This window comes from Nansenia antarctica (genome assembly GCF_963989245.1).
Source record: "Nansenia antarctica genome assembly, chromosome: 3".
Lineage (NCBI taxonomy): Eukaryota > Metazoa > Chordata > Actinopteri > Argentiniformes > Microstomatidae > Nansenia > Nansenia antarctica.
Window position 1 is genome coordinate 47,415,126 of NC_137688.1, and position 26,731 is coordinate 47,441,856.

The 26,731-nt window shown below is 46.0% G+C and overlaps 2 protein-coding genes across 2 annotated transcripts in view; one reads left to right on the forward strand and one right to left on the reverse strand.

The window, feature by feature from the left end:
* The window catches only part of LOC308153263 (vang-like protein 1), a 49,341-nt gene extending 45,452 nt beyond the window's left edge, over nt 1–3,889 (forward strand). Inside the window, exons 8-10 of the mRNA XM_080526349.1 lie at nt 1,905–2,052; nt 2,147–2,381; nt 2,868–3,889. Coding sequence (XP_080382475.1) covers nt 1,905–2,052; nt 2,147–2,381; nt 2,868–3,128 — 644 coding nt within the window. The 3' untranslated portion in view covers nt 3,129–3,889. The remainder of the gene's footprint in view (nt 1–1,904; nt 2,053–2,146; nt 2,382–2,867) is intronic.
* Nucleotides 3,890–7,942: 4,053 nt separating this feature from the next.
* Nucleotides 7,943–14,509, reverse strand: LOC308154150 (calsequestrin-2-like; the record flags this gene model as incomplete). The annotated part of the gene is made up of 11 exons (XM_080527326.1): nt 7,943–8,146; nt 8,423–8,497; nt 8,612–8,712; nt 8,842–8,896; nt 9,188–9,233; nt 9,366–9,496; nt 10,188–10,261; nt 10,963–11,071; nt 11,574–11,674; nt 11,996–12,080; nt 14,261–14,509. The coding sequence occupies 11 exons, from the start codon at nt 14,507–14,509 to the stop codon at nt 7,943–7,945; spliced, it is 1,230 nt and encodes a 409-aa protein (XP_080383452.1).
* Nucleotides 14,510–26,731: the final 12,222 nt, after the last annotated feature.

Below are 26,731 nucleotides of genomic sequence, written 5' to 3' on the forward strand. Positions count from 1 at the left end.
CTGAGTGGGGCAATCCCACTCATATTTTCTTTTTAATGACAGATATATAGTAGAGATTATGACAGGAAGGATGGGTAAGAGAGAGAGAAGGGATGACATGCAGGATATGTCCGCGGCTGGAATCGAACCGAGAGCCCTGCGGTACATGGTCAGCGCTTAATCCACTACACCACCTAAGCGCCCCTGAGGTTAGTCTTAAAAGGCGCTGACCCCCCTAACATGGACGGGCAGGCTATTCCACAGAAACGGCGTACCTCGAAAAGCCCTGCCTCCAGCTGTTTTCTTTTTTAAGCGGGGGACCACAAGCAATCCAGCATCTTTCCATCTGAAGCGCGAGTGTGTTGGTAGGATTTAATTAGATCTGCTACATTTTCAACACTGCTAAATAAATTATAAATACATGCCTAGTGTAGGGAGTGACGACACAACACTACAATAGGGGGCTTTGAGAAGTCTTATTTTAACGACCTACATTATATTCACCATCTGTATGCGTTTTTGCCCTCTTTATCCTTTGAAGACCCGCAAAAAACCCGAAAATAACTTTTTTTTGGGTTCGTAAGTTTACGACCTGACTGTCAATGCGAACATGTCTGCCTGCGGCGGGCAGACAGACTGTAGGAATATGCCCCGCTTTTCTTTCTTTTTTCTCGCCAGAATTATTATCTTCCTATCCCCAGCCCCCTGCATCAATAATTCACCAGCTTCAGCCCTCCCTTAACCCATATTAATATCAACCACGGCTCTCTGGCATATTAACTCTCATAACTACATTATAATTACATGCACAAAAACTGTAACTTTTGACGTTGCCCGGGATGTTTATTAAGAGGGGCACACTGCACCGCCCAGAGACACGGGGTACCAGGGAAATTGGAATAACTGAATTTTAATGACACTGGATGTCTGTGTGGCGGGGGTGAGGGAAGTTGAACTTGAAACATGCTGTGCAGATTTTTTTGAGATTCATATAGCACTTCTTTTATGTTTGGATTTCACTACTGCCACGGTCAGGGTTATCCTACGTTCTGAGCGTTTTGTTAGGGGCTGCTGTAGTACCAATGAACTGCAAGATAGTTTTTTTGACCTCCACCTCTTGTGGAATGATGCCTGGAGGTCATGAGTATGGTTTGGAGGCTGTTCTAATGGCCCCTGTCTGTAGAGGAGGACGGAGGGTCTAGACACTGTCTAGTGTCCATTGTCCAAAAGGTTTGAATCAAGCGCTGTTTAGAGACACCTACTTAGGGTACTGTTGTTCTTTTAGACTTTCGACTTTTAGCTCTTTCATTTCCTTTAGCATAATCCTTTTTTACTACACTTGAGTTGTATGTTTCCTGTATAGTGCATCTGTGTATGAAATGTGCTGGATTGTGTCTGGATTTTGAATTTGTGGTGGTTCTCTCACACTGGATGACGACACAGTCTTTTTATTTAGATTTACATGTCATGTTTCTCTCAACACTGAGCTGTGAGTGAGTGAGTGAGTGAGTGTGTGTGTGTGTGTGTGTGTGTGTGTGTGTGCGCACACCATCCCAGGAGAATGTGTGTGTAAAGTAAAAGTGACATGTGCAATTGTGTGTGTGAGTGTGTGTGTGTGTGTGTTATTGAGGTGCAGTTGTGTGTATCTTTAAGTGTCTGTAGTAGATACTGTGTGTGCGTGTGTGCGCGTGTGAGCGTGTGTGTGTGCGTGCGTGAGACCCCCCCTCAGTGCTTCAAGCACCAAAACCTCCTCGCTCGGCAAGGACCCTGCAAGGATCCCCCCCATATTTGAGTACGCTCACCTCTCTCTTGTGTGTGTGTGTGTGTGTGTGTGTGTGTGTTTGTGTGTGCGTGTGCGTGCGTGCGTGTGACATTTACTCACGTATTAACCTTCCCACCCCCGTCTGTGGTTGTTGCCTTTCCAGGACCTGGTAACAATGCGGCAGCGGGGATGACCCACTCTCAGTCCCGTGCCATGATCGCCGCCGCCGCCCGCCGCCGGGACACCACTCACAACGAGCTGTACTACGAGGAGGCGGAGCACGAGAGACGCGTACGCAAACGCAAGTCCCGGTGAGTGTATTACCAACCCCTATTGTGAATAGTTCCATACTCCTTTATGGTATCGGTAATTGTGCTGACCGCGTGCTGCACGGTGTCCTCCCAGCCTGGTGGTGGCGGTAGAGGAGGCCTTCACACACATCCGACGCATGCAGGAGGAGGAGCAGAAGAAGGCTCCCAGCGACGTGATGGACCCTCGCGAGGCGGCCCAGGCCATCTTCCCCTCCATGGCGCGCGCCCTGCAGAAGTACCTCCGCACCACCAGGCAGCAGCACTGCCACAGCATGGAGAGCATCCAGCAGCACCTGACCTTCTGCATCACCAACAACATGACGCCGAAGGTCAGATATCCCATTCGCGTTCGTGGAGTTCATGGCCAGGAGTTTTTTTCCCTTACCGTGAGATTTTCCCCTTATGTGACTTCTTGGTCAGGTAACATTGTCCAGAAAAACTCCTGGCCACTGAGCTTACAGGGAAACCAACACTTGAAAGATTGACACAGGACCCTTACAGTATTATGGCCCCTTACAGTATTATTAACTATCTTCTAATAGGACAGTTCCCGTCCTTTACTGAGATAATTTGAGAACGCTCACCTCTCTCGTGTGTGTGTGTGTGTGTGTGTGTCTGTGTGTCTGTGTCTGTGTCTGTGTCGTCTGTGTGCGTGTCCGTGTGTGTGTCCGTGTGCGTGTCCCTGTGCATGTCTGTGTCTGTGTCGGTGTCCGTGTCCTTGTCCGTGTCCGTGTGCATGTCTGTGTCTGTGTGCATGTCTGTGTGCGTGTGCGTGTCTGTGTCTGTGTCTGTGTGTGTCCGTGTCCGTGTTCTAGGCCTTCCTGGAGAGTTACCTGAGCCCTGGTCCGACTCTGCAGTACGGCCGGGAGCGCTGGATGGCCAGACAGTGGACGCTGGTCAGCGAGGCGTCGGTCACCAGCGGCCTGAAGGAAGGAGCTGTGTTCCTGCTCAAATGCATAGACTTCAGCCTGGTGGTGACCACCAAGAGGATCCCTTACATCAAGCTCTCGGAGGAATTCATCGACCCCAAGTCGCACAAGTTCGTCCTGCGGCTACAGTCAGAGACTTCCGTGTAGACACTGGTTTTGAACTTATTTTTTTTCCCCTCCCCTTTGTTTTCAAATGTTTTATTTTTATTTTGGGTTTGCAGCTTTTAATTTCAGGGGATTTAAAAATATATATTATATATATATATATATGAATATATGTTACACACACACGCGTTTGAATATATTGTCCTTTTTATCTCTGGTTTATATTTGAGTTGATTTGGGGGGGGAAAAAAGAAGAAGGAAAAGAATGGATGATGAGTTACCGACACATCTGTATGCACACAGATGAACTGGATACCTCAGAGATGGAGCTAGAGAGGAAGACGTGTGTGTGTGCACCTGTGTGTGTCCATGTGTGAGTACACACAGTTTATCCTCCCCTGAAAGACTTTGAAGATAAGCGAGGCAGGAATTGGAGACACATGAAGGGAGGCGGGGAAAGGGGGGGGCGGGGGTTGGACATCACACCATATGACTTGTGACATTATCAGCATAGAGCGTCATATGACATCGTTGCCATAGCCACTCCTTCATTCCCCACAGACGAACCACTAAGGACTGCCACTTCTCCACTTGGAAAGCTATTTTCAGGTCTGTGAGCTTGGCCTCCCTGACCGACCCTCTCGGGCCTACTCTTATGCAGCAGAAATTGTCGTCTTCCCTCTCTGGCAAAACTGACAATGTCTCTCGATGCTCTCATATGGACAGACACCTGCGATACTGAAGCATCTGTGATTTTTGTGTATTTCTGCACTGGGTATCAAAGGCCTGCTTCCCTCATGAAAATGACCTAAACAAGACAATTTTGACTTCAATCAAACTATACTTCAATCAGAATTTGCATTACATGCAGATGTTTTTCTACATTATGTATATTGTACATGTATAAACACTTTGTGATATGTCGGTGTGTATGTGTACGTCTATAACTACTCAATATTGGGTCTGTTTCTCTCCTACTTGCATACCTCCAAAACTCAAATTTCAGGTTAATTCAAGTTTACCCCCAAGGCTAAGCCTTAACCATCACAGTCATCTGACAAATGGTTGGACTTCAAAGTGAGACTAGTTTTTGTAGTGCTAATGCTTTAAATGCTCTTACAGGTGCAGGAACATTTGCACACACACGTGGGGCTTACTGTACACGTAAACATTATATCATCTAAACAGGGTTCCTGTTCTTTTGTAAAAGTACTGCTGTCAGCACTGGGACAGACACAGACAGGGTAACATGTTACAAACTAAGCTTTTGGATTTCATACATTAGATGGAAAAATGATTATATATATTATACTCATGAGCAGACAGCTGTTCAAACATCTGAAACCAAAGTCATCCATTTTCAGAGTTTGTTAGTTTGTTACTCTAACTCTTCTGGTGTCCTTATTGACTATTTTGATATCCCAACTTTCAGCAGTGTGTTCTCTGTTTGACCAAAGTTTACATGTGTTGCCCTGATTCAAATGCATGCTATGCTGTATGAACAGAAACAGCTCAATCAAGCTACCAAAGTGTGGTTGACCTGGGATGGCTCTGCTGTCACCTTAAGGTTGAACTGCAAAATTGCGGTTGAATATATTCAGTGGGTCATGGGCCACTCAGGTGTTCCCTTACACACTGCGTTCAGTGGAGAAGATACAGAGGGGATGGGACAGGTGAACTATGGGATGGAGTTGGACCACAGCTTCTGCCCAATATACTGTATGTCCAACACCGTCCAAACTATTATTAGTGATCAAAAGATATTACCATTTGGTTCCTGCTCTGGTGATTAAGCTAATTGTCCTGAGACTAGATGTATGGAATGCTGCGGTGAGGAGACTCTTTCTTAACTTGTCGGTCTGGTTTGTCTTTATAACTACGACAGTCTCACCTCTGTCATCCAACAAACCAGATCTGCTTTCAAAATGCATGGTTGTCCCTGGTCAAGCCGAGGTGTACTCAGTGAGGTACAACGTCCAGAACGTGGCAGATGTGATTTATAGGGCTGACGTGACTCCCTCGTCTACACGACAGACGTGCTCTTTCTTTCTCAATCCATGAATTGAATTGAATTCACTTCCTGAATTCTGGCTAACCCATAATAGCATTTAAATCAAGTCTTTTTGGATTCATAAGCCACACGAATCCATCCAAAATGACCACGGGTGGGCTCTTACACAGAAGTATATCGGATCAGTCTCATACGTCACACTGTAATAGACTACACTGCTGAGACTTAAGCCTGCACAGTATTACAGCATGTCATTCACCACACCACAGCTCAACTGTCTGTTAGCGCCACCTGGCAGGCAAATCTGGAGATGCTTCCCATTTTCCCAAAAAATTTCCTGAAGTGTGCGCTTGTACTCTCCGACTTGTGGATTAATGGAGAAAAAGGGTGGGGAGTTGGGGCACTTAATAGGATCTGACCCTGTCGAGATGATCCACAGACCGGACACTCACACTTCTCACATACTTACCAAACTGATCGATAAGGCTGTGCCGGTAGATTTATCCAAAACTTTGGAGAACTCTTGCTGTTTTTTTCTGTCTATGTAATGAAAGCAAACATTGTGTTTTTATACCCAGCACTGGTCATATACTTATAACGGGCGGACTTTGTATGCTCCCAACTCCCAATGTGACTGTGTCTCTTGTTTTTACACTGTATGTATTTATGGAAGCATGTACATATGGCGTTCTGGATCACATGACCAGATTTCCCTTACATTTACCTCTGTCAAGGTGTCGCCCGGTTGCACACACACAGACTGCTTTTTATTGACCTGACATTGCATTTGATCATGTTTCAATATCACAGCAGAGGCATTTGTATAAAATAAACGTTTTTACCAACATTTGTAAACTGGCTGTGGAGAAGTGTTTTTTAACTCCAAACATTGAATGACTATTGGGCTGGTCTGGGGTCAGGAATGTCCCACAAAAAAAGTTTTTTTCCTGGTGTTACCCTGACCTTGATTTTAGTTGATTAGTCAAATTTTTAATGGTGTATTTTAGTTTCCCTTGTTGTTGGGTGCCTAAGAAAGTGTTGTGAGAATTACTGGCACATGAAATGTGTCACCCAGCCCTAAAATGTGCTCTGGCCATTCACTACTACCCTAATTAGCTCCTCAGGAACAGATGACGTGTGAGTTTGTTAAATACTCATCATGAGTGTATCATGAGTTCCATCCCAGTTTCTAACAATGTTCCCACTAGTGTCACAGCATGTTATGACTCCCATTAACTCACGTCTGACACGTCTTCATTGATACTGAGTTAGCAGGCTAGCATTCTGCTCTGTCATCCTTCATCAAGACTTTGATCCTGTTCTTTGTGGCACTCGAGCCAAATGTCAGCTTTTTGGGGGTTATTTTTGGGCTTGTTGTCATGGTCCCCATGGTAATTGGCTTGCTGTCAAGCTCTGAGGGGGCACCACGCTGAGCCTCATGGGTAAATGAATGTGTCCAGTGGCGAAACGAACAACCTCATCCCCCCGAAAACACGCCGTGCAACGGGCTCGCCTGTCAGAACTCATCTGTCCCTGGCTTAATCCTCTGTTCTTGTTCGCTCTGCGGAGGAGTCGTAGAGATGGATAGAGAGAGCACAGAGGAAACAAGAAGCATTTGCATCTAAATGGAATATGTTTTTTTCCCCTCCCCTCTCATTTGTTGTGTAATGACTTTGTTATGTGCTCCTTGGCAGTGTTTGGACTGAAGAGGAGGGGGGGACGGGGGGAAGGGCGGGGGCTCTCACAGTCTGCTCTGATCTCCAGACTTCTAGTCTTTGGGCTTTGCTGAATGTTCATTCTGGCTTCTCTATCTGCTGTTATCCACCATCTTAGATGTCATTCTCCATGTAGCTTCAGCTGGTCATTGAATAGCTTGATGTCCGAATGAAGTTTCAGCACCTGCTTGCACTCGTTTCATTCATTGTTTGTGTTGAACACAGTCCCGTTTGACTGCGACGCTGGTTGCATGGTGGCGACACTAGTATACGAGTGCCCTGAAGGCCCTTACTGGGACCACAACCATAATTCACACATTGATACTGGTGTCAAGTGTTTTCACTCCCCTGAGACAACAGGGGAATCCTGTCACATTACCCACACACTTAACGCTAAACCCCTGTTTCCTGTCATAGCATAGCATGGCATGTCCGTGCATCATACCAGAATTCAGACATATTGTTTGGATACCACATCCTATCTGGGCTGGGTTATCATTATTCATTTATGTCCAGCACATAGCCTACACAAACTTAGTGTGGAATAGCAGTTCCTTTTGACTTCACACTATTCTAACGATGTTGAATTATTCACTTATTTTTGAATAATTCAAGGTGAAGTTCAAGGCTCAAAGACAGTGAGGATCTGCTCAGCTCGCTGTGTGTGAGATCTGACCTTGCTAATGAGAGGGGGCTGAAGCTCTCTCCCTCTCTCTCGCAAACACACACACACACACACACACACACACACACACACACACACACACACACACACACACACACACACATACAGAAATTGCCAAAATCTCATGTTACATTTATTCATACAGTATAATTATACAATCAAATATTTTGCCCTCAACAGAATACACACATGGAATCATATGAAGATTTCCCCTCATTATGCACACAGAAGAATCTCTACCATTACAATCATCATCAGCCATAAAGAAGATGCTCTACATTTTTGCTTAGAAAATGTATAAAGTTTTTCTATGATGAAGTGATGAAAGCTTTATTGAACAGTCAGATTTCAGATGGTATTAACCCTGTATGTCCAAGGTAGTCTGCATATGGTAACAACTTACTGTCAAAGCTTAACCAATGTACAGCACAGACGTACGAGCAGGTTAATCATTGTCATCGCCGTCATCATCGTCAGTGTCATCGTTATCATCATGACTACGGCTATCCTCATTGTCATCACTGTCATCATCAACATCATCATCCTCGGTGTTGACCTTCCCAGAAAGCACGTCTTCGATCCAGTCCTCCAGCTCCTCTGCCGTGGGCAGGTCTTCATCATTGGACATGTCCAGCCAGATGCTGTCCGCCTGGCAGAGAGAGAGGCCGGGGTCAGAGGTCAACAACTACTGCACAGTACAACCAAATACAACTTGTCATCAGCTTTGATACCCCCAAAGATATTACCACCATCAAGTCAAATACACCTAATATATCCACACACTTTCATTGAGCTGACCTGATCTCTCTCTCTCAGCTTTGTTATATTAAGTTTGATCAAGATGTATACAAAGTACGGCATTAATCAAGGCATGAAGTAACTCTGGAGGGAAATTAATCTTAATTATCATAACAGTTCTACTGACGTCTGTGACGTTCACCACTCCAATCTGGGGCCTGAACAGGTCCACCTTGAAGGTCTTCTCCCAGTAGGTGGTCAGCTGGGTGGAGGAGACAAACACAGGAAGTACAAATACACTGTTTATATTTCGGAGCAGAATAATTAACTTGCTATGTAAAACACACACATAGAGTCCTACTGTACATGTACGTACCAGCGGGAAGTCATCTGGGTCGATCCACACGATGCTCAGTTCAGGGTTGTTGGTGTTGTCTCTCGCTACGTCTTTCAGGATCTCCAGGAACTCATAACCATCTGAGGGAATCACAAAGCTTTTGATTTATTCCTTCCTGTGAAGCTCATTGTATTGGATCGGAGTGTATAAAAGTGTGCTTTACAAATCAAGTTTTGTGACTGTGGTTTGTAAAAAAAAAAAGGATGTACCAGGATCTTCTTCTTCAGCAAAGGCAACAATATGGACCCCATCCATGTCATCCTCCTAGGAATAGAACATGGGATGAGTATACGTGATATTGGTGGTCAGCTAAACTTAGTACCTGTACAAAAACGTTTCCAATCAGACAAATAAAACATACATTACATTAGTATAGCCTACATGGGTATGCAAAACCCATTGGGTCAGTTAAATGAGGAAGCTTACGTGGAAGCTTACATTACATGTGTTTTTAGGCTGTTCATTGCCAGGTAACATGGCAGGGGTGGGCGGGCATATCAGTTTGGTGTGCCAGACAGAGAGACAATGGCACTTTAGGTACGTTAGGCAACTCACCCATGTCTCAAACATGTTCTTTGCACGCAACTTCCTCAGGGTCGCTCTGCAAATACATCATCACAGTTACACAGAAAATCAGTTAGTTCAATTCATATGAGAACAGGGATACGGATATAGATAATGAAGGTGACAACTAGTGATAAACCTGCATCCAAGGGAGATCTAGTGGCTTTACCTTCTGTGTTGGTTGACAAAGTCCACAATGTCCATCTCTGAGAGGGGTCTACCAGGAAGGATGGCTGGCTCCTCCATGAAGGGTTCGTAGAAGTTCACCTCGTTCATCTTCAAAGACAGGTGTTTCGCCACCTGCACCACAACACAAAACATCGCATCTGGGAAAGTTAATATTTGTCATGAATTGTAAATCTACTGAGCATTTGTTACTGTGTATAACCATGAACATTTTCAGACTGGGTAACACTTGACATTTCAAACACCTGGTTCTCAGAAACTGACCCAAGTGGGTACTCTTTACATTTTACTGTATCAGCCTGTTCGATCTGATGCCATCCAAAAGACTAGGCCTCTTCCTGAGCGTCAGGGCCAAGACTCAGAGGCTAACAAACAGCTACTTCCCCCAGGTGATCAGGCTCTTGAAACAAGCCCACTGTAGTCAATTGAATATCTTCCCCTAGCTCACCCCATGTACATGGATTATTGGACTACAGTAACCCTAAGCTCAAGCCACTTAACTACTGTGAACTCTCTATTATCACTAGTGGCACCACTAGTGTAACCTGTCTTGTCTTACCTGTACTATTGCCACCTTATCTTGTACTATGCCTATTCTTTTTTGTCACTTATGTCCTATACTACTGACACTTTTTTATCTTGAATTATTATGCCCTATGTCTTGTGCTGCAATGCAATGTCAGGATCCGAAGCCTACAAATTTGACTCTGTTACACTTGTGTAATGTGACGTAACAATAAACTTGAAACGTATCTGAAAGATGTATGTGTTTGATTTAAAATAATGTATGCTGGTGTTGACTTACAGCTTTGTCAAAGGTGGCAAAGAACTTGATGTAGGGCTGAAAACGCTCTGAGGCCTCCTGAAAGGCCTTGTAGTCTGAGGGGGGGGGGGAGAGGGAGAGAAAGCAAAAAAGGATAACAGTTTAAAGGGTTAAATTCTCACCCTCATTCAGAAAATCTGTGTGACCAGAGAAAACAAGGGCCGACTAAAAACAAGCAACTCAATCTCTCGGGAGGGGGGGGTCTCTCTGGAACCACCTCTACATCCAGGCTCTACGCTGGTTGAGGTCACTTCCATGGCATCAACAATCCTCAGAAAGAAATAACATTTCAAATAACAGCTGCATCATGCCACTGTCACATAAGAGACAATCTATTCATCGCCCTATAATCTCCTTTATCCTTTACTTTCTTTTTCTTTTAGGAGCAGCACTATAATTGCTCTCAACCTATTAGAGAGTGAACTAGAGCTATTTAGAGCCCCTCATGAGGCTAAGTGTGTCTCGGGCTGGAACGCTGTGTCGTTTTAGCAGCCAGCTTAATGGTTATTTGCCTCCATTAGCCCCTGATGTGCAGACCTGAGCCTCCGGGGAGTACAGACTACCTAGTAGGCACAGAAGGGGAGACTATGGAGGGCAGCTTGGGACAGATGGTGAGCTATAGCTCCACTCTGGGGCTCAGAAATCCTGGTCTGAGACAAGTGTCCCACGGACAGCAAAGTCTAGGATACACACCCGCAGACACACACATACATGTTACATATGGGACACACACACACACACACTTTCCTAGACTCACATGAGTCCTCTCCCTTGAAGTGGCCAATGAGGCGGATATCTTCCTCCATTCTCTCAAAGGCACGCAGCTCCATGGCGTTGCTGATGAGCTCTACTGGGTCCTCCAGCACCTACGTAAGAGTGTGTGGTGACACACACAGTGGGAGGGACAGAGATGTGTTGTGGAAGAGCAGTGGAGCAAGCACTGCATCTTACAGTAATATACTACAAAGTATTACCTTTTACTTGTCTACTGGTAAGACATGGTGGATTGTGACAAGTGACAAGTGCTTATTTCTCGTGTTAACTCATCAGCAATGCGTGATTTAATGATTTAATGATTTAATGATTTAATGATATCTACCTCCACCAGCCTCCGCTGACTATCTACTTCCTGCAAAATGTGCACTGTCAATAAGTCTATTTACTGTACTTGCTGCTAGGCCTGGCTATAAACGGCATCATTTACATATATTCTAATGAGGCAAAGGCTGTTAATTGGTCATAACATGATGAGACAGGAAGTCTTAATACTTAATACTCCCCTGTTGCTCTCTTTTGACACTGGAGAAAGAGTCCTCCATCTGAGACTTCCTTCTTCCCTTTCCCACCTCACGCCTGTTTCACACTCACGTCCAGCAGGAATTCCACTAGCGTGTCTGCAGAGAGCTCCCCGTCAAACTCGATCACACGGTCATCTTTGAAGACGTACAGACTGCCTTCCTCCTCCAAACCTGGGGACCCAGAGACAAGGACTTTCAAGAAGCATTTCTGACAGAATGACAAAAGCCGAAAACAATTGGCTTTGATCTTTCTCACATTATTTCAAGGATTTTCATCACTTTCATATGATAATCATAGACTCATGGGCCCGGCTTCCATACTAGTGTTTTTTTTATTTTTATGACCAGGGCCAGGATTTTTTTCTAACCTCATGGCCTGACTAAAGAATATTCTGGGGCCTAATTATAGGCGTTAACTGGGGCTCAGAGTTTTTCCTGGTCAGGTCATGTTTTCAAGAAAAACCCCTGGCCCTAATCATGACCATGACATACCCAATTTCTTGGCCACTTTTGCGTCCTTCTGGGAGTCGACCATACCAAACCCAATGTCCTTGTCCTCCAGCACCTGAGCAGTCAGCTGAAGATTTAACAAGACAGAACGTTAGTCATCATTCAACTTGGTCTTTAAAATGCATTATTATTATGAACTACCCAGAATTGTAGATACTCTCCCATGACTCAGTATTGTGATACAAACCCTTCTTTCAAACTCCAGTTTCTCTCTGTGATGCTTGGTATTTGGGATGGCATCTGTAGCCAGCGCTGTCTTTGTCAATAAAGGCTTTGATCACTAAGGTGCAGGAGGAGAACCCCCTGTGGACGCTTTCTACTAGAGAAAGGCCTTTGTAAGTGTCAATGTTGTTTACTTTCTTGAGAAAATTTCCTGAGGAAGGAACAAAGGCCTGGGACTACTGTAATACTGCAGTTGGGGAAAAGTAGAGTGGTATTAAGGTCAATGTTATTTCGGGAGTGCCTCAACTTTATTTAAAAAAAAAAAAAATTGGGGGGGGGGGGGGGGGGTAATTTAACTAAACTTATAATGTCGAGGCCTACAGTAAGAATACAATACAGAAACTTGAAAACGGATGTTACGAAGAACAGTAACTTTCTAATCATATACAGTATTTCAGTATAAACGCATAGAAAAGGGAGCCTATACCTACCCATTAGCCTACACACTAAGTTCCTGGTTTCTGAGTAGTGTGAGTAAGTAGTGAGACTATGCTATAATTAATAGAGTGACCTAGAAACAGTCCTGGATAATAGGAAACAACAGGGGAATACATGAAATAGAATGACACTGACCTGTTCTACCCTACAGCAGAGGTTCACAAACGTTTTTGTCTCATGAACCACAAATTGACATAAATAATTTCCTGTGACCCTAACAACTTCATTGCAGCCAATGCCAACACATAATAATGACGTCCAAGTGTTTTCTTATCGCCTAAAATATATGAAGTTGGATATGGACCCCAAAACACTTGTTATATACGCTAGAGGCACAAGACCATGTTTGTCTTCAGACGAAAAAAAAAATGTTGTGTCCTATTTATGAAAAATCATAGCGGTTAGTTTGATTTTCTCAGGGGACGCAACCCCACGTTTTGGAATTGCTGCCCATCGTGCTTTGACGAATGACAGCGAGACAACTCTCACAGAGCTGAGTCTTTGACATGAACAAATCATCTGTACATCAAGCAAGCTCCTGCGAAATCAGATATTCATCACACTTTCAACCACAAACACTTATCTCCCCTTATGACATGTTATGACAGGTATGCATCTGGGGAGCAAAGTGGTGAAATCACAAAACAGACACTCTAGAGGGAAAGCACTGGGGGATCAAGGCAGCATGACTGTATTATCTTTGACATCTCTTATATCATATCTCTATTATGTCATATCAGTGACATCTCTCACACCAAATCTCTACGTCCTAACAGGCAGACCTAGAGGCTCAGTGTCTTCAGTGTGGCCGTGACCAACAGTCTTCTTTGATTATTATTCTCACTGATTCGGCCTGTCACTTATACCGTTTGAGAGATCCAGTCTTCACATATGGAATTTGAAAACTGTTTCTATAAGCAGGTGGAATAGAACACATTGAGACAAATAAATTCTGCGTTCAGACACTGCCTGGCGCTTTGGGTGAGAGATGTTGGTTGAAGGGGTGAGGTCTCGCTAAGAAAGAGCTTTTATGCATTTGTAGATGAGTGTCCACCAAAATGTATTTCCTGCTCCCAGTAGAGCATAAAGATGTCAACTCTATTCAGGATGCCACCTCAGTGCAAAGTGACAGAGAGTGAAATAACCTCAAGTCAATGTAAATAAAGCAGCCTGACTGTGCCAGGATGAACAGTGTTGACCTTGGGAGCCAACCCAAGTGCTTTTAAAAATACTGTTCAGTTCACAAAGACAGTCCATCAGTAGGTCCCTAACCGTGTTCTATGTGTTTTTGTTCTTTTGTTTGTGTTAATTTTGGTTATGTTACTTTTCGAGACTGCGTTAAGGTTAAAATAACATATCCTTTACATCTCATGTAAATAACATGTAATAACCAGCCATGTAAAAGAACCCCTTTCAGAGTAAATGTATACTCTGTACTAATGTATATTTGACATGATTCAAATATCCCCACACGGACATAGACTGTTGCTTCCTGTGCCTACCCTTGCACATACACATCCCTTCTCTCCCCCACTCTAACCTCCTCCCCCCTTCCTCCTCTCCTCCCTTCTCCCCCCTCGTTCTTACCTCCAGTACCAACTCAGTCATCTGGAACTGTTTCTGCATGCCCTTGTTGGCGGGCAGGGGCTCATGGTAGAGTAGGCACAGCATGTCAAACCTCTTTAGAGCCTTCTTGTAGTTGCGTTCGTTGATGTCCAGCACCCTGTCCTTCCCATCAAAGCTGGGGAACTCCAGACCTTCCTCTGCACTGCAAAGAGAGGCCATGTAGAGGTAGAGGTAGAGGCAGGGGAGAAGGGATAGCAGGAAGGGCTGCATGGTTCTTCAAAGGATGAAGTGTCCACTAAAGAAGAAGGTGGAGGAACTTGAAGGGGCTGAGGGAACTTCACAGGGCCCCCCTGAGGAACCAGATAGTTTCCACTATTACTAACTGCAACAGAAATAACAGGTTTTTAAAGTTGACAAGATACTGTTGAAGCACTCTCAACCCCTAATGTCTTCAGCCCTGGTTAGGTTCGTTCCCTCTCCTTCTCTCCTTCTCGCGCTCTCTGTCTCTCTTTTTCTCAGTCACTGTCTCTCCCTCAACCCACCCCACCTTTTCTCTTTCTGTCTGTCCCCTTGCTACTTGCTTTTTGTCTGAAAGAAATCTCTAAGCAAGAGTGAGACAATCCATGGGGGAGGTTTGGCAAAGTGGATATCTTACAAAGATGTGGCCCCTGTTCCCAGTGCATTTTCAGGGCCCTTTTGGGAAGAGCAGTTGTTTCTGGGCTTAAAATAACTAGTGTGCTGCGGAAAAAGAGGACAGATAGATAGAAGAAACCCAGGGGATTTCAATCAGTGTCTGACAAGATAGAACATCTCTGTAGCTATCGGGGGAATAGCAGAGGAGTTGGGATGTGGAGCACAGTGATGCTGGTTGGCCATGATTTCAGGAAAATCTGTAGCATTATTTAATTTGGTGATTGGGTGCTTACCTCTGTACTACATCATCCTCCAACCCCCCTCCACCATTCCATGATCAAGCTGTAAAAAACAACAACAACAAAACAACTTAAAACATGAATACTAACCTTACCTCTAGGCGATAGGCCAACATAAATGGAAATGATGGAATGAAAATGAGAATTTACTTAGTGACTAGTGCCCTACAGTTTGTTCTGTTCGGCCCAAGTGACTGGAGGTCACTATGGTGCTGCAAAGCATACTGAATACTGGCGTGTTCATTATGTAATGAAGCCCAACAGCGTGTCCTAAATTACCCTTACAATGTCATTCAGGCATGAGAGTCTGCAAGCAAATCTCTCTCCTCAGCTCCCTCACATTTATTATTTTTCATTAAGTCTAACTTAACCCACACTATACAGTAGACCTATAGGCTGCTGTCTGTTTTACAGTGAATAATGATGGTATGTAGACTACACAATGGTGCTACATGTGAATGCTATTGGCTTGTTATTGCAATCTGAGCAGCACATTTTATGAGACCTAAACAAATAGACAAATAAACACTTTACAGACACTGTAAAAAGACCATGAGCAAGAGAACTAAAATGTCTTTGTATTTCCCACTGGCAATGAGCTAGGGTTAGGGCTGGAGCTAGGGTTAGGGCTGGAGCTAGGGTTAGGGCTGGAGCTAGGGTTAGGGCTGGAGCTAGGGTTAGGGCTGGAGCTAGGGTTAGGGCTGGAGCTAGGGTTAGGGCTGGAGCTAGGGTTAGGGCTGGAGCTAGGGTTAGGGCTGGAGCTAGGGTTAGGGCTGGAGCTAGGGTTAGGGCTGGAGCTAGGGTTAGGCCTGGAGCTAGGGTTAGGCCTGGAGCTAGGGTTAGGGCTGGAGCTAGGGTTAGGCCTGGAGCTAGGGTTAGGCCTGGAGCTAGGGTTAGGCCTGGAGCTAGGGTTAGGGCTGGAGCTAGGGTTAGGCCTGGAGCTAGGGTTAGGCCTGGAGCTAGGGTTAGGGCTGGAGCTAGGGTTAGGGCTGGAGCTAGGGTTAGGGCTGGAGCTAGGGTTAAGGCTGGAGCTAGGGTTAGGCCTGGAGCTAGGGTTAGGCCTGGAGCTAGGGTTAGGCCTGGAGCTAGGGTTAGGCCTGGAGCTAGGGTTAGGGCTGGAGCTAGGGTTAGGGCTGGAGCTAGGGTTAGGGCTGGAACTAGGGTTAGGCCTGGAGCTAGGGTTAGGGCTGGAGCTAGGGTTAGGACTGGAGCTAGGGTTAGGCCTGGAGATAGGGTTAGGGCTGGAGCTAGGGTTAGGCCTGGAGCTAGGGTTAGGGCTGGAGCTAGGGTTAGGCCTGGAGCTAGGGTTAAGGCTGGAGCTAGGGTTAGGCCTGGAGCTAGGGTTAGGCCTGGAGCTAGGGTTAGGGCTGGAGCTAGGGTTAGGCCTGGAGATAGGGTTAGGGCTGGAGCTAGGGTTAGGCCTGGAGCTAGGGTTAGGGCTGGAGCTAGGGTTAAGGCTGGAGCTAGGGTTAGGGCTGGAGCTAGGGTTAAGGCTGGAGCTAGGGTTAGGGTTGGAACTAGGGTTAAGGCTGGAGCTAGGGTTAGGGTTGGAACTAGGGTTAGGGCTGGAGCTAGGGTTAGGCCTGGAGCTAGGCTTAGGGCTGGAGCTAGGGTTAGGGCTGGAGCTAGGGTTAGGCCTTGAGCTACGGTTAAGGCTGGAGCTAGGGTTAGGCCTGGAGCTAGGGTTAGGCCTGGAGCTAGGGTTAGGCCTGGAGCTAGGGTTAAGGCTGGAGCTAGGGTTAGGTCTGGAGCTAGGGTTAGGGCTGGAGCTAGGGTTAGGTCTGGAGCTAGGGTTAGGACTGGAGCTAGGGTTAGGTCTGGAGCTAGGGTTAGGCCTGGAGCTAGGGTTAAGGCTGGAGCTAGGGTTAGGTCTGGAGCTAGGGTTAGGACTGGAGCTAGGGTTAGGTATGGAGCTAGGGTTAGGCCTGGAGCTAGGGTTAGGCCTGGAGATAGGGTTAGGCCTGGAGCTAGGGTTAGGGCTGGAGCTAGGGTTAGGGCTGGAGCTACAGTTAAGGCTGGAGCTAGGGTTAGGGCTGGAGCTAGGGTTAGGGCTGGAGCTAGGGTTAGGCCTGGAGCTAGGGTTAGGGGTTAGAGAGAGCATTTTGGCATCAGAACGTTTTTGTAGGTAGCCTACTTCTCTAGTTTTGTTGTAGAGCATTATTACTGTAACTTAGTTGGCACTGTATCTCGGATGTGATGCTGCTGTTGCTGCAGTGTGAACTATTGATGGGTATAGACCAGACCTGGGCATTGTACCGCATGCGGCCCTACCGCCATTTTTAAATACCACAACAGATTTTGCTCTCGGAAAATGTCACTTACTGTTTCTGTAATAACTTATTAATAAAGATTAGAAAAAGTATGATAACCATCTTATTATCTTAGTTTAATGTCATTTCAATGCATCATAGAACTTTTATTTACAACAAGCATAACAAAAAATTCGCTATTATGGCGATATGCTGTGCCTATGCTAGACATGCATTGTCGGTGTGTCTGCTCTGCGTTTATATCACAAAATGTACATTTGATAAGTAAAGGTACGCTAGCTAAGTAAGTAATCTAGCTAACTATGATTGGAAACAAAGTACTATCCAGTTAGAATTATAGAAGATCTAGTTGTGTTCTCCTGCTGGTCTCGCTACCTGGGTTTGAACAGACTTTGGGATCAACTACAACATCTCCATAACTTTGCATCCTCTGAAAAAAAATGGTGGGATGTAAGTATCTTTCGCAAACAATAGCAGCATCTAAATAGTTTAGTTTATGTTCAACTGGATCACAGAATTTCATGTTTTGACTCTACTGGGAGTTCGTTAAAAATGCCTTTAAAAAAAGCCTTCTAATGCCAGAAATGTAAAAACAATAATGTATATAAAAAATATTAAAATTGTAAAATAGTGCAATTTCGATCTCTGGCCACACAAGCGTTTTCTCATTGTCACGCAAAAGAATCTCTGGCCACATGGAACCGCGTATTCAGGTACACTGGGCATGCGCATACTGGTAGACCCAGAAAATGGTTCAAATATAACTGAGACAGTACCGTAACATAATAGAAATTCATTCATTTTCATTCCAAGATGGCTGCGCGCTTAGACGCTGCGGCCGGAGTGGCTTCTACACTGGTGTTTCTTGGTGTTTTTAAGTACATTTGTATGTACACTTTTATTTTAGTACTTATAGGGAACAGTTGTGTAAATAGTACCTACAGCAGGCTCGACTTATTAGAAGTCGGCACGCAAAACGACAAGACAGTGACAGCGGAGTTTCTGGAGCAAAACAGGATATACAGCGACATCGCCCGTGTACCAGGAGAACCTTGGTACTCAGTCCCCTCCCTGAGGCGTAAACGCCGGCGGCGAGACCGTAGGAAACGACGGGGCCGCCGGGGAGGCCTGCTAGCAAGGCTCAGACGTAGCCCGGACAAACCTGCTTTGCCAAGTATTTTCCTTTCCAACGTCAGGTCCCTGACGAACAAGATGGATGAACTGAGACTACAGGTTGCTAAAAACAACATCGTAGGGGATAGCTGTGTGATTATTCTGACCGAAACCTGGCTAAATGACACTATTGTGGACTCAGCTGTTAGCTTGGAGGGACGGACCTTACATCGCGCTGACCGAACGCAGCTTAGCGGCAAGTCAAGAGGGGGTGGGATCATAATATCGACGAAGGATAGCTGGTGCTTAAACACGAAAACTGTAAGTAGCCACTGCTCCCCAGACCTGGAATACTTGACTGTTAAATGCCGACCCACATACCTCCCGAGGGAGTTTAACGCGGTGCTCATAACATGTGTGTACATAGCGCCTAGCGCAGACGGCAGCCTAGCATTGGCACGACTATATGAAGTCATCAGTGGCCAACAAAGCACTGATCCACAGGCTATTCACATCATAGCAGGAGATTTCAATCATGTCGACCTGAAGGCAGTACTACCCAAGTTCTATCAGCATGTGAAATGTGCAACGAGAGGAGAAAAAACACTGGACAAGGTATACACCAACATCAAACGTGCTTACAAGGCTAGTCCGCTAGCTCATCTAGGCATGTCTGACCATGTGTCAATCCTCCTGATCCCTGCATACACTACCATGGGGAAAAGTGCTCCCATCACCACTAAGACTGTCAGAACCTGGCCAGAAGGGTCCGCTCCACTGCAGATCTGCCTAAATGACACCTCATGGCAGGAATATGAGCATGAGGACCTGGAACAGTACACGTCGTCGGTTCTGAACCACATAGTGAACTGCACCAACTCAGTCACCGTGGACAAACGGGTCCGGGTCTACCCCAACACGAAGCCATGGATGACGGGGAAGGTCCAAAAACTGATCAACGAGAGGGACAACGCCTTCTTCGCAGGGAAGAGCACACCGCTGTACAGCTCCACCAGGGCCAACCTAAAGCGCAGAATCAAAGCGGCCAAGGCAGAGCACAGAGAGAAGATTGAGGAATGCCTCCTGAGCAACGACTCCAGGCGGATGTGGCAGGGGGTTCAGCAGATGACAAACTTCAGAGCCAACAGGCTCACAGCCGCAGAGGACGACCCCCTGCTGGCGGGAAAGCTGAACACCTTCTACGCCCGGTTCGACGAGGGGCGAACGGAGGTAACCGCAACACAAACACCACTCTCTCCAGCTCTCAGCAGCCTCACCCTCACAGAGCATGAAGTGAGACGCGTACTGAAGGCGGTGGACCCCAGGAAAGCCTCGGGGACGGATGGTGTCCTGGGACGGGTGCTGAGAGACTGCGCCGATCAGCTGGCCGGGGTTTTCACCAACATCTTCAACCAGTCCCTGTCCCAGGCCACCGTCCCACCCTGCCTGAAAACCTCAACTATCATCCCAGTCCCGAAGAAAAGCACGGTGAGCTGCCTAAACGACTACCGCCCGGTGGCACTCACACCAATCATCATGAAGTGCTTCGAGAAACTAGTCCGGGCCCACATACTCACACGCCTCCCGCCCAACCTGGATCCATACCAGTTCGCCTACAGAGCCCACAGGTCCACAGAGGACGCCATCGCGACGACTCTCCACGCCACTCTATCCCACCTGGAGAGGGGAAACAGCTACACGAGACTGCTCTTCGTGGACTTCAGCTCCGCCTTCAACACCATCCTTCCAGACAGGCTAGTGACCAAACTACTAGACCTGGGTCTATCACACTCTATATGTGCATGGATCAAGGACTTCCTGACCGACCGCCCCCAGAGGGTGCGGGTGGGCCCCCACACCTCCACAGCCCTCAGCCTCAGCACGGGGTCCCCCCAGGGCTGCGTGCTAAGCCCCATCCTCTACAACCTCTACACCTACGACTTCACCCCCGTCCACCCCAGCAACTACATCGTAAAGTTCGCAGACGACACCACCGTGGTGGGATGTATCTCGGGGGGGGGACGAGGCGGCGTACAGAGATGAGGTAGAGCAACTGAGCAAGCTGTGCAAGGTTAACAACCTGCTGCTGAACAAGTCAAAGACCCAGGAAATCATCGTAGACTTCAGGAGGAAAAAGTCTGAGATCCAGCCCCTGCTCATCGACGGAGAGAGCGTGGAGAGAGTCTCAACCCTCCGATTCCTGGGGGTGCACATGCAGGATGACCTGACCTGGAAGGACAACACAAAAGCCACCATCAAGAAGGCACAACAGCGGCTATACATCCTGAGAGTCCTCAGGAAGGAACACAGCAAGCAGGAGATACTGGTGACCTTCTACCGCGGCGCAGTGGAGAGCATCCTCACCTACGGCATCTGCAACTGGTTCTCCAGCTGCACAACCGCGGAGAGAAATGCGCTACAGAGAGTCGTGAGAACAGCCCAGAAGATCACCGGCGCCCCCCTCCCCTCTCTGGAAGAGCTGTACAACACACGCTGTCTCAGGAAGGCCTCCAAGATCTCCAGGGACCCAACCCACCCTGGGTACGAACACTTTACCCGGCTGCCCTCGAAAAGGCGGTTCAGGACCATGGCCGCAAGGACAAACAGACTGAAGAACAGCTTCTACCACAGGGCCGTCCAGGCCCTGAACACAGCAAAGACCTAGGTTCTGGGCCCTGGACAGTCTGGATGGATTGATGGCAGCTGCTGGACTGAAAAAATCAGGTGTAGTGCTGAGGCACAAATATGTACATTTCAAGCCTGCAAACTGCGACACTTTAAAGAAATGTGCAATAACACTATGTGCAATATGACAACCCTAGTCGTCTATCTGTACAGTATAGTATAGTGGATAGTGTACATAGCCTTTATTTATGTAAACCAGCTCCTTCCCTTCTTGTGTTTTTTTTAAAGTTTTTTTTTTTCTTTCCTAACACCAGGGGAGCAACCCCTCCTAAATTTCGTTGTTTGGTACCTGTACTGTAGCAATGACAATAAAGACCATTCATTCATTCATTCATTCATTCATTCATTCATTCATTCATTCATTCATTCATACCAGCACGTGACCCCTGTTGGAGAACAGCCTTTACCGCTGTCTCAATTAGACTTAAACTTATTAGCACAATCACATAGCAAACTAAAAGGCACTTAATGAGCGACGTCTTCTTGGTTGTTGCTTCTTCAGGGACAGAGGTTACCAGGACGTGACCCCTGTTGGAGAACAGCCTTTACCGCTGTCTCAATTAGACTTAAACTTATTAGCACAATCACATAGCAAACTAAAAGGCACTTAATGAGCGACGTCTTCTTGGTTGTTGCTTCTTCAGGGACAGAGGTTACCAGCACGTGACCCCTGTTGGAGAACAGCCTTTACCGCTGTCTCAATTAGACTTAAACTTATTAGCACAATCACATAGCAAACTAAAAGGCACTTAATGAGCGACGTCTTCTTGGTTGTTGCTTCTTCAGGGACAGAGGTTACCAGCACGTGACCCCTGTTGGAGAACAGCCTTTACCGCTGTCTCAATTAGACTTAAACTTATTAGCACAATCACATAGCAAACTAAAAGGCACTTAATGAGCGACGTCTTCTTGGTTGTTGCTTCTTCAAGGACAGAGATTACCAGCACGTGACCCCTGTTGGAGAACAGCCTTTACCGCTGTCTCAATTAGACTTAAACTTATTAGCACAATCACATAGCAAACTAAAAGGCACTTAATGAGCGACGTCTTCTTGGTTGTTGCTTCTTCAGGGACAGAGGTTACCAGCACGTGACCCCTGTTGGAGAACAGCCTTTACCGCTGTCTCAATTAGACTTAAACTTATAAGCACAATCACATAGCAAACTAAAAGGCACTTAATGAGCGACGTCTTCTTGGTTGTTGCTTCTTCAGGGACAGAGGTTACCAGCACGTGACCCCTGTTGGAGAACAGCCTTTACCGCTGTCTCAATTAGACTTAAACTTATTAGCACAATCACATAGCAAACTAAAAGGCACTTAATGAGTGACGTCTTCTTGGTTGTTGCTTCTTCAGGGACAGAGGTTACCAGCACGTGACCCCTGTTGGAGAACAGCCTTTACCGCTGTCTCAATTAGACTTAAACTTATTAGCACAATCACATAGCAAACTAAAAGGCACTTAATGAGCGACGTCTTCTTGGTTGTTGCTTCTTCAGGCACAGAGGTTACCAGCACGTGACCCCTGTTGGAGAACAGCCTTAACCGCTGTCTCAATTAGACTTAAACTTATTAGCACAATCACATAGCAAACTAAAAGGCACTTAATGAGCGACGTCTTCTTGGTTGTTGCTTCTTCAGGGACAGAGATTACCAGCACGTGACCCCTGTTGGAGAACAGCCTTTACCGCTGTCTCAATTAGACTTAAACTTATTAGCACAATCACATAGCAAACTAAAAGGCACTTAATAAGCGACGTCTTCTTGGTTGTTGCTTCTTCAGGGACAGAGGTTACCAGCACGTGACCCCTGTTGGAGAACAGCCTTTACCGCTGTCTCAATTAGACTTAAACTTATTAGCACAATCACATAGCAAACTAAAAGGCACTTAATGAGCGACGTCTTCTTGGTTGTTGCTTCTTCAGGGACAGAGGTTACCAGCACGTGACCCCTGTTGGAGAACAGCCTTTACCGCTGTCTCAATTAGACTTAAACTTATAAGCACAATCACATAGCAAACTAAAAGACACTTAATGAGCGACGTCTTCTTGGTTGTTGCTTCTTCAGGGACAGAGATTACCAGCACGTGACCCCTGTTGGAGACCAGCCTTTAACGCTGTCTCAATTAGACTTAAACTTATTAGCACAATCACATAGCAAACTAAAAGGCACTTAATGAGCGACGTCTTCTTGGTTGTTGCTTCTTCTGGGACAGAGGTTACCAGCACGTGACCCCTGTTGGAGAACAGCCTTTACCGCTGTCTCAATTAGACTTAAACTTATTAGCACAATCACATAGAAAACTAAAAGGCACTTAATGAGCGACGTCTTCTTGGTTGTTGCTTCTTCATAGAAAACTAAAAGGCACTTAATGAGCGACGTCCTCTTGGTTGTTGCTTCTTCAGGGACAGAGGTTACCAGCACGTGACCCCTGTTGGAGAACAGCCTTTACCGCTGTCTCAATTGGACTTAAACTTATTAGCACAATCACATAGCAAACTAAAAGGCACTTAATGAGCGACGTCTTCTTGGTTGTTGCTTCTTCAGGGACAGAGGTTACCAGCACGTGACCCCTGTTGGAGAACAGCCTTTACCGCTGTCTCAATTAGACTTAAACTTATTAGTACAATCACATAGCAAACTAAAAGGCACTTAATGAGCGACGTCTTCTTGGTTGTTGCTTCTTCAGGGACAGAGGTTACCAGCACGTGACCCCTGTTGGAGAACAGCCTTTACCGCTGTCTCAATTAGACTTAAACTTATTAGTACAATCACATAGCAAACTAAAAGGCACTTAAAGACCGACGTCTTCTTGGTTGTTGCTTCTTCAGGGACAGAGGTTACCAGCACGTGACCCCTGTTGGAGAACAGCCTTTACCGCTGTCTCAATTAGACTTAAACTTATTAGTACAATCACATAGCAAACTAAAAGGCACTTAAAGACCGACGTCTTCTTGGTTGTTGCTTCTTCAGGGACAGAGGTTACCAGCACGTGACCCCTGTTGGAGAACAGCCTTTACCGCTGTCTCAATTGGACTTAAACTTATTAGCACAATCACATAGCAAACTAAAAGGCACTTAATGAGCGACGTCTTCTTGGTTGTTGCTTCTTCAGGGACAGAGGTTACCAGCACGTGACCCCTGTTGGAGAACAGCCTTTACCGCTGTCTCAATTAGACTTAAACTTATTAGTACAATCACATAGCAAACTAAAAGGCACTTAATGAGCGACGTCTTCTTGGTTGTTGCTTCTTCAGGGACAGAGGTTACCAGGACGTGACCCCTGTTGGAGAACAGCCTTTACCGCTGTCTCAATTAGACTTAAACTTATTAGCACAATCACATAGCAAACTAAAAGGCACTTAATGAGCGACGTCTTCTTGGTTGTTGCTTCTTCATAGAAAACTAAAAGGCACTTAATGAGCGACGTCCTCTTGGTTGTTGCTTCTTCAGGGACAGAGGTTACCAGCACGTGACCCCTGTTGGAGAACAGCCTTTACCGCTGTCTCAATTGGACTTAAACTTATTAGCACAATCACATAGCAAACTAAAAGGCACTTAATGAGCGACGTCTTCTTGGTTGTTGCTTCTTCAGGGACAGAGGTTACCAGCACGTGACCCCTGTTGGAGAACAGCCTTTACCGCTGTCTCAATTAGACTTAAACTTATTAGTACAATCACATAGCAAACTAAAAGGCACTTAATGAGCGACGTCTTCTTGGTTGTTGCTTCTTCAGGGACAGAGGTTACCAGCACGTGACCCCTGTTGGAGAACAGCCTTTACCGCTGTCTCAATTAGACTTAAACTTATTAGTACAATCACATAGCAAACTAAAAGGCACTTAAAGACCGACGTCTTCTTGGTTGTTGCTTCTTCAGGGACAGAGGTTACCAGCACGTGACCCCTGTTGGAGAACAGCCTTTACCGCTGTCTCAATTAGACTTAAACTTATTAGTACAATCACATAGCAAACTAAAAGGCACTTAAAGACCGACGTCTTCTTGGTTGTTGCTTCTTCAGGGACAGAGGTTACCAGCACGTGACCCCTGTTGGAGAACAGCCTTTACCGCTGTCTCAATTGGACTTAAACTTATTAGCACAATCACATAGCAAACTAAAAGGCACTTAATGAGCGACGTCTTCTTGGTTGTTGCTTCTTCAGGGACAGAGGTTACCAGCACGTGACCCCTGTTGGAGAACAGCCTTTACCGCTGTCTCAATTAGACTTAAACTTATTAGTACAATCACATAGCAAACTAAAAGGCACTTAATGAGCGACGTCTTCTTGGTTGTTGCTTCTTCAGGGACAGAGGTTACCAGGACGTGACCCCTGTTGGAGAACAGCCTTTACCGCTGTCTCAATTAGACTTAAACTTATTAGCACAATCACATAGCAAACTAAAAGGCACTTAATGAGCGGCGTCTTCTTGGTTGTTGCTTCTTCAGGGACAGAGGTTACCAGCACGTGACCCCTGTTGGAGACCAGCCTTTAACGCTGTCTCAATTAGACTTAAACTTATTAGTACAATCACATAGCAAACTAAAAGGCACTTAATGAGCGACGTCTTCTTGGTTGTTGCTTCTTCTGGGACAGAGGTTACCAGCACGTGACCCCTGTTGGAGAACAGCCTTTACCGCTGTCTCAATTAGACTTAAACTTATTAGCACAATCACATAGCAAACTAAAAGGCACTTAATGAGCGACGTCTTCTTGGTTGTTGCTTCTTCAGGGACAGAGGTTACCAGCACGTGACCCCTGTTGGAGAACAGCCTTTACCGCTGTCTCAATTAGACTTAAACTTATTAGCACAATCACATAGCAAACTAAAAGGCACTTAATGAGCGACGTCTTCTTGGTTGTTGCTTCTTCAGGGACAGAGGTTACCAGCACGTGACCCCTGTTGGAGAACAGCCTTTACCGCTGTCTCAATTAGACTTAAACTTATTAGCACAATCACATAGCAAACTAAAAGGCACTTAAAGACCGACGTCTTCTTGGTTGTTGCTTCTTCAGGGACAGAGGTTACCAGCACGTGACCCCTGTTGGAGAACAGCCTTTACCGCTGTCTCAATTAGACTTAAACTTATTAGCACAATCACATAGCAAACTAAAAGGCACCTAATGAGCGACGTCTTCTTGGTTGTTGCTTCTTCAGGGACAGAGGTTACCAGCACGTGACCCCTGTTGGAGAACAGCCTTTACCGCTGTCTCAATTAGACTTAAACTTATTAGCACAATCACATAGCAAACTAAAAGGACCTTAATGAGCGACGTCTTCTTGGTTGTTGCCTCTTCAGGGACAGAGGTTACCAGCACGTGACCCCTGTTGGAGAACAGCCTTTACCGCTGTCTCGATTAGAGGGTATAGAGGTGAGAGATAGACAGAGATGAGAGAATGTCAGTGGAGTGGGGAATGGTGTGTGTATGGGCCAAGGGGTGGTGTATACGGACATATACAGCTACATGGGACATTGACAGACAGCTACATGGGAC